At 37.9% G+C, this 9,015-nt stretch overlaps 1 protein-coding gene across 2 annotated transcripts in view; it reads left to right on the top strand.

Annotated features, from left to right (window-relative positions):
* The first annotated feature begins 2,146 nt into the window (after nt 1–2,146).
* myripa (myosin VIIA and Rab interacting protein a) overlaps nt 2,147–9,015 on the top strand; it is a 31,095-nt gene continuing 24,226 nt past the window's right edge. The window contains exons 1-3 of one of the 2 annotated variants that reach the window (XM_042427989.1): nt 2,147–2,324; nt 2,916–2,975; nt 4,359–4,526. In XM_042427989.1, the coding sequence (XP_042283923.1) occupies nt 4,417–4,526 (110 nt within the window). In that variant the 5' untranslated portion in view covers nt 2,147–2,324; nt 2,916–2,975; nt 4,359–4,416. The remainder of the gene's footprint in view (nt 2,325–2,915; nt 2,976–4,358; nt 4,527–9,015) is intronic. The other variant, XM_042427990.1, reaches the window with a different exon arrangement.

Raw genomic sequence — 9,015 nt, 5'->3', positions numbered from 1 at the left:
ATAGTCAATGTATCATGAGAGAACATCTATCTCATTTTCCTAAAAAAGGATATAAAACACAGTTTATGCAGGATGAGCCATTCAGCCGGAAGAGAGGGAACATGAAGGAAGATGTTCCTGTGATGATGCTTCTGTGGTGACAGAGGTTAGAGAAGCACAGAGTTGCAAGTTCAAGTCCTGGACTGCAGCACTTGTCTCTCCAGATTTCTGGCTTTGAGTCCTAGTAGGCCTTTATACAATACCAGAGTTATCATAACTACAAGTTTCTGACTTGTAAGCAGTATTCATGTTAACATCCAAGTTGTAAATATGACTGGGAAACTCATTTTTTTATGAAAGCTCTGATATATCCAAACTAACACTTAATAATATGGTTGTGGATGAAAAACCAAATAGATATGGATGTCTCCACACATCAATGGCCTTAGCCCGCAAGTGCTCCTTCAGTGCTGCTCAGTGGCCAACAGATCAGACTGTGGGTGTATAAAGTGTGTAGAAGCCTTTTTTCATTGACGGAAATTTTCTCACGTCACAGTAGGAAAAACACAGGTGTCAATAATAAAATGATTGATGGCTGAATTCCATTTTAGCTGCAGTTTCAGGCTCCTGGTGTTGACATTTTTCACTTGTCATACCAGGACAAACACAAGTGACACTGATAACTTTAATGATGGCTCAGTTTCACTGCATCATTCATTATATCTGGGTCATGAATTTAGAAGAACTATATGGGATTCAGCCGTCATTAATGCTATAAACTGCACCTCTGCTTTTCCTTCTTTGATATGTTAAAATGTCTGCTGTGAAAACGGTCTATTGACAAGAGATTTTGACATATGAAGTTACAGAGGAAGTAGATGGTGATGCTTATGTAACCCTGATAGCCTATATAGTGTCTAAATTGTATAAAATAAGGTCTGAAGGGTTAGGCTACTATATAACAGTTCATTATATGCCATTTTATCTGACTTTTAAAAAAAATGCAAGTAGATTTATTTATTTTATTTTATTATTTTTCAGTGTTTTCACTGATAGAAATGCTCTCTTTTGACTTGTCATGGTAGGTAAATAACAGGTGTTACTTATAACATTAATGAAGGTCCCAGAAAGCCATGACAGTGTGACAGTGAACTAGCATCTACAATACCAGGACCTTTAAACTAAAGCTGCCAAATGTAATTCAGCCATCATTCATTGTACCTGTGCTTTTCCTACTATGATGTGTGAATGTTCCGCTTTTGCCATCCCTGTATGATAGCCTGATACTGTATTTAGCCTGAATATGTCTTCCATGAAGGTGTTTGTCACAGAAGACATTTTGACATGTCATGGTGCTTTTCCTGCTGTGACATGTGAAAAGGGTAAATAACTCTGAAACTGAAGCAGCTAAATGGAATCCAGCCATTGTTAATTTTATTATTGACACGTCTGCTTTTCCTACTGTGACATGTCAACATGTCCATGAAAAAGGTGTGGAGGAAAAAATGACATTAGAAGTGTACTGTATTATTATATTAATATTTTGACGATCATTAATCCAGTGTAGAAGTGTGATCAACTGATCAGTTTTGTCTTTAAGACCCTGAGATGTTTCACAACTTGTTTGTGTATAAATGAATAACTTATCTGTCAGAAAAGCAGAAATAGGAAAGTTATCTGAATTGTATCATACATGGTAACTCCAATTCTAAGAAGTGATTGCTGGAAAAGGGGAACTAAATGCAAGAACTGGAAGCTGTACAAGATGGACATGACTCATTATTAATGATTATCTTGCAGGAAGCAGATGTCTGCAGACAGGAGTGTGACTGCGCAAGAGGTGCTTGTGTTGATGGTTGTGCTGGACGGAGGCTGAAAGTATAAGATGTTTGTGTGAGCTGTTCAAGGGGCTCCTCTTGCTGCAGAGCTCAGGAGCCTGTATGCAAACGCTTTAATGATTTATTAAAGGCAGTTGGATTGCAAAAGAATACTGTGTCTTTGGTATGTAGTCGTCTTTCTCACCTAACAAGCTAATATTTCAACTGCAACAAAAGAAGCCTATTCAGACTCAGACTGTAATTCTCCGTCTGTCCACCAGATGTCCTCAGCGAGTTTACTGCGCTTGTTAAAGTCACCTGCTCTCCCGACATACCTGCTGCACCCACCTGCTCCTCATTATCCCTCCTAGCCTCCTTGCAGCCACCGCTCTCTGCTGGACTTTTAGTAGCTTTCCAGGCTGTATCCTGTTTTACCTGCTTGCTTTGGATTTCACAAACTCCTGCCAACCTGGCTTTATCCCTTTGGTTCTGTTTGCGGATTCATGCCTGCTAGTCCGATTAGACCAAGTAAACACAATTTTATCCTCAACTGCCTGCATGTGACTCTGTTCATGAGTCCGGTCAGAAACCACAAACATTAGTATTGTTATTTAGGCTTATCATTGTGATACAGTGACAGAGGAATCAAGATGAAGAACGCGTAAATGTGCTCGCACCTGGCGAATGATTGCGTCCTGATTCTATATACTGTTTGTTTGGAAACATAAAGATAACACTTAAAAACTACCATCATCATTATGTGCATTATAGTGCTACAATCCCCCTCTCTTGTTTACACAAATGTCCATCATTTGTCGCCTACTTTGTTGTGCCAAGCAGAGAAACACTGGAAGTTGACCCTTCCAGCTTTATCCTGATTTTCTGTTGGACACACGGATCAGAGCAGCCGGGGCGGTCTTCAGACCACATCCACCTTTTTTATAAACAGGAAAATACTTTTAAAGAAAGGCTTGAGGACTTTTGGCAACATCATTTTCTTTTATAGAGATTTGATAACAGCAGTGGCCAGTTCACAGGAGGAATTCAAAACGGATTTAAAGTGTTTTTTTGTTTTGTTTTGTTTTGTTTTTTTTTGTTTTTTTTGGCTCTTGTTTGCAGCTGTGAAGGTGAACCGCTGGTCATTGTTTCAACCAACGACGACAACAGACTCAGACATCGGTAAGTCTTTAGAGCAAGATTTTCTTTTATTATAGTCTGTGATATGATTTATTGTCAGTAATATAAATAGGTCTGTTCCTGTTATATCTTAGCAAATATGTATCTGTGACCACTCATAATGAATAAAGTGGTCTAACTGCATTATATACATTTATAGGCGACTGTATCACTATATTATGGCTCAGAAGTTTGTACCACCTCCCACTAAAATTAGCTCTGCCGGATTAAAAACTGCAAAAGTACTTCTTATCGCGAGTTGACAGTAAGATGAAACAGTTTTGTTGTTACTGCCTTGAGCACAGTTTGATAATCCTGAACAGTTTCCCGCTATAGATATAATATAATCTCCTCAAACCAGGAGCTCCACATCCACATGCACATGCAGACACCCTGATCTGCTTCAATCATAGAAAAGTTCAACTTCATGTCTGACACACACACACACACACACACACACACACACACACACACACACACACACACAGACAGAGAGAGAGAGAGAGAGAGAGAGAGAGAGAGAGAGAGAGAGAGAGAGAGAGAGAGAGAGATTTCATCCTCAGGAATGCTAATGCAGAAAAATGAAATCCAGGTCGGTGTTAATTCCCCCTGATTTACTTGTGTAAGTGGCTTGAAGGACGTCAAAATGAGTTTTAAGTGCTTATGGACACAGTTGTGTTCTGTATAGTGTTAAATAGGAGGGTGTTTATGTATGAGCTGCCAGGTTGAAGGCATGTAATTCAGTTCAAATGGGTAGAAATGTAGGAAAGTTTGGTTTACCATCAGTCAGCAGGACCCTGAAGGACATATTTCTGACAGTATTATATTATTGGAATATAATATGGACTCTCAGACTTGCAAATTCAGTATCTTCCTTTAGGTTGCCTCTGACAACTCATTATCGTAAGGCTGTCGTATAATCTTTATTTACTGACTTGATTTAATGATTTCTATTTGTTTTTAATGATATATATGTGGGGATGAATGTGTGTATTTGTTGTTTTTGCTCCTTTTATGTCTACTTTGACCTTGTAACTGCTGGTTTTGATAAGTGTTATACAAATAAACTTTATTATTATGTTTCCATACATATATAGTCTTTTGTTAACAGGATAACAGAAGTTTAGACTTTTATATGTGGTTCATTGTTATATTAATATACCCACACTGTCTTACAAAGGTGTACTGCAGTGAAATACTGTGTTTTTTACAGGTCACAGGTCATGAGTGAAGTTTAGATTTCACTTCATTAATATTGATAAAGTTTATTAATATAGCATTTGTCACAGTGCTTTACAAACATATCACAGCATATGATAAGCCTACCTTGCATCATGCACACATAATTGCATTTCATTCATTCATTTCATTTTCCTCTTTTTTAAGATGATAACAACAAGCTGATTGGTTGGTCAGAGGGGCAACAGCTGACGGTGTGTCAACGATGGGCCGGAAGTTGGATCTGTCGGGCCTGACGGACAACGAGGCGGAGCATGTGCTGCAGGTGGTGCAGAGGGACATGAGGTTACGCAAGAAAGAGGAGGAGCGACTCAGGTGAGTTCTGAGCTACCTGGTGAATTTGAGAATTAACAATTGGACCAGTGGTTAGAAGAGACTGTTTTGTAATCAGATGGTCACAAGTTTGAGCCCTGAAACAGATAATAGCTGCATTATGAGGTGTGTGTGACCTGTCAAAGTGTTTTTGAGCTACTGGACTTCAAAGTGATTACAGAGTGATAAACACCTCAAACTCCTCGAATGACTTTACTGATTGTTTTATTTAGTTTATTAGATCAACTGATATTTAGCACATATAAAACTCCAAAAAAGGACAGAGGCATGGTAGCTGTTACTTAAACGATTGCATCAATTAGGCTGATGATGACACACTAAAACTAATCTGTTTCAACAGCAGCAACACAGAAGAACACCCAATGCTCTCAACATCATGCAAACAACTTCCTGTTTGTTGGTCTACGGTCCAACCATAGAAAGTAAAACTTCATGTGTTCAAGAGAGTCTAACAAAAACATTGTTAATATTAGATTTTTGTTTAAAGCTGTTCTAAATAATATATTTACAGTAACAAATGACTTTGTCTAATGTGGAAAGAGCAAATAATGGACTTAAATTCATCAGGTACATTAAATACATCTCCAAATTAATGCTAATGTTGCTCTGCAGCTGCTGGATGTGTAAAGAGGCAACTTTTTCTGAATGTTCAACATATTAAAGGGGACATATTACTGTTTTGTGGTTTTCTGATATTTTTATATGTTTAACATGGTCAAATTTCCAAAAGTTGAGGTTAACGTATGTAGAAATGCTCCCTGCAAGTCAAAAGCCTGCAACCTGCCCTGAACGCTTCATTTACAATGTTTTTTTCGACCTTGTCAACAAACTGACGGCGACTCATCACGCATGCCCATAAACTGCCGTCTGTTCTTCCATCTGGGCTCAAACATATACGGATGTATTTGAGAAGTTGATATTTGAGTAAGAACAAGGATGAGTAGTGAAAGCCCACTACTCTAGTTTGGTTTCATGGTTTGTTGACATGGCCTCCGGAGCCGGCATTTCTTAACCTCAGTGGAGATTTCCCATTCTGCGTCTCTGCCCTGCTCTGTGCTCCTCAAAACAACGGACAGGAAGCGACAGCCCTTTCCTGTTGCACTCAAACAAGTTTCCTCAAAACTCCTGTGGCCTTCAGATTCCACAGATTCCACAGAAATACAAAGACAGAATATGCTAATTGGGTGGGTTTGAGTCTCTGGTGTATATCAGCCTGAGTTTAGGCTGAGAGTTAGAGAAACACATAATAGTCGGAAACGATTTGTCTGCTTGTTGAGCACAAGTCAGTATTCAGAGGTTAAGAATAACATGGTTATGTCATTGCCCTTCAACTCTTTGCTTGGTTGGACTCCATCCTGCTCCTGATTCTTTCTCTCAGACTCCATCACTCTGCTTACTTTAACTGAAAATGCTTTCAGCGATCGGGGAAACCTATCAAAAGATAAGAAATTGTTTTTTAAGAGCTACTCACGCAAGATTAACTTAATGGCTGTAATTTCTTTCAGATTGACAAGAGAGGAATGCTTTAATGTGGAAACTTGGCTCAAGCCCCATATTTTGTATTTTGACCTACGTGACAATCACATAGCCAGTTTTTCACAAGTTCATACTGACTCATTTGCTGTGGTGACAGATGTTTAACAGTCCTGATATGAACTGTGAACAGAAACAAACATATGAAGTATTGGAAAAATTATCAAAATGATGCATAAAATGCTCTAATTGGTCTTAATTAATTGTCCCAGTCCGCTTAAAACATAGTTTATATACCTTCTGGAAAGATAAAATATATCCATCATCTTATATTTCCTACCTGTGCGTTTATATACAGTACTTAAGGCGAGGAGGGAATTTGCAGGGATTCAGAGTTTGTTTTCAGATCAGCTGCTCTGCCAATTTCTTAGTTGTTGTTGTTGTTCTTCCTCTTAGGTGTTTGCCTTGCATGTATTTTATCATGAAAGCCATGTACCAAAAGTAAGGAGAAATAATATCATATTATTGTTCACAGTGCTGTCTGTTTTTTATGTTTTGGGGTTTTTTTATGTCAGCAATCAATTTGGTCATCCAGCCCTATGAAGATACTATTGTAAGCCTAAAATATTCTCATAATATTCCAGAATTTTATTTGCTGTCTGCCTGGATTAGTTAGTAATTCATTAATTTTGATATTAACAGTCTTTATAATTGAATCTCCTATATTAAAACACTGTGATAGACTAGTTTGAACGTTTTCTGCTATATGAATCATCAGCAGTCTTAACTTCCGCAGCCTCACATGCTACACAACACTACTGGGAACCTTCTTAATAAATGTTATTGTAAAAGTCGTATGTAAGATCTGTGTGTAAAATCTGGAAAAACCAGAAGCCGCTGAACATATGGCTAAGCTGTTCTACTGAATCATATTTACAACTGGATGGTTTCTGGTTAAATCTCCATGTGACTGTTACTGAAAATGGGGTGTTTTCTAGTTTCTTGAACTTTGACAAGTTTGGCAAGCAAGGTGTTAACATCTAATCTGGTTGTTGTTTACCAGGTATGTCTAGACGTGTGCTGAGTTGTACAAAAGAGGATATTTTACACATTCAATTTCTGTGTTTGTGGAGATCAAAATGATTTTTCTATTTTATATTTAAGTTGTTAAGTGACATGACAAACACTTTCACACCACATAATTGGTCAAGACTTCTTTAGCAGAAGTACATTTCATCAGTTACGGTTCTCAGATACTGTATCTAAGATGTAAAATCCTCATGTCATGCAGATTGTGCACTTTTCTGCTTCCTCAGTCCTCCAGTCATTAAGTGGGCTCCATCTTCATGCAGCCTCCTTTTCCAATTTCTGCACTGATATCCCCTGAGATGAAATCTAAGAGTCGCACAGAATGTCAAATAGCAACGAGTGATAGACAGAGTACAGGAAAGCAGCATCTAGAGTTGAAGGTTAGAAGGAATACAGATGAGTAAGTTTGCTGCTGTTTACTTTCCTCGTAGCTCCAGCTGAACAAGAGGGTTTCTCTTTTTTCTCACGCGGAGAAGAATTATCAATTTCGACTGAATCTTGCATCACTGGCAGCAATGTTGTAAGGGTGTCAGAAAGGTGCTGGATAACTGAAATATCTCACATATAAAACCGAACTGATATTAAGCTTGATCAAATCTGCCTTGCTCTCTAGCCTGTTGCAACAGTAGAAATACTTTAGATAATGACACCCTCTACAAAGAAAAAAGAAGATAGAGCTCAGGTTGAGAGATTAGCGAGATTTCAATGCATTTCTTACATCTGTTAGCCAACAGGGAGAATGTTGAGCAGAGAACAGGCTTTGAAACACTTTAACACTCAGATCTAATTATTTTATGTAGGTTATTTTAATAACCCGGCTCAACTAACATATTAATCACACCTTCTTAGTGTTCGTACGTATTTATTGTAATCTGTATTTACATTCTCAAGTAATCCCATGTAATCTTGTTATAAATTGTGAGATTACTTTAAGAAAGAACATAGTAATTAGTTCTTGGGTCTCTGAACTAAGGCCGTGCTCAGTAGTTACACATATAGGAATGTATATGCATGTATTTACATGTTGTAGATCTCAATTACACATACAAAACACATCTTATATCCAGTATCTAATTTGATGAACCCTTTGTGAAACATTAAATTTGTTATTCCTGATGAATTTCAACAGGCCGTGTTGAATTTGCTCTAAAATGTTGGGACACTGATCGTGGACAGCTGTCAGACTGTGTTTATGTTGTAAACTGTTCCAGCAGAATAACAAGTTCTTTGGAAAAAGCCCCAGGAGCCGGCTCACTGCCACCGCACCTGATGATTTGGGGATTGTTGGCTTGTGATTCTCTGTAGTGTCACCCGCCCACACACAGAACACACAGTCAGCACAGATACACACACACACACACACACACACACACACATATGCAGAGTCTTAGTGTCAGTGCTAATCCTGGCTGATTGAGACAGCGAGTCTGTGGAAGTGAAGTTGTGTTCAGTGTTAGAGAAAGATGACCGCATCACTGTATCAGGAAAGAAATGATAAGACAGCAAGAGGCAGCTTGATATGTTTCTTAAATCTTCTGCAATTATTTATGTAGATAATTACTCAGCAATTATTATGCTAAGTGCTTTATGGATTTCCAAAATGGCCAGTGTCAAATAACTTCAATGTGCACACCATGAATCATGCACTTGATTATTAATATACAATAAGAAATTTAACTAAAATAGAAAAATGAACCAATTAACTGAGCAAACCTCTTTTATTATCATCTCTATTTTTACAGTAACAGTTGTATTGGATTTCATTTTTATTTCAGTTTCCATAGTCTCTGTCATAGTTGTATCATTAGTCGAATCAAACCAATAACATAATATACCCCGAGCATATCATAGCAGAACATATGTCAGTTTCACATGATGCCTTCTGTTCATGTTTTTCTTATGTAGAGAT

This window comes from Thunnus maccoyii, chromosome 12 (genome assembly GCF_910596095.1).
Source record: "Thunnus maccoyii chromosome 12, fThuMac1.1, whole genome shotgun sequence".
NCBI lineage: Eukaryota > Metazoa > Chordata > Actinopteri > Scombriformes > Scombridae > Thunnus > Thunnus maccoyii.
Note: the sequence above shows the minus strand (reverse complement) of the source record. Positions and strands in the feature narration are given on the sequence as shown.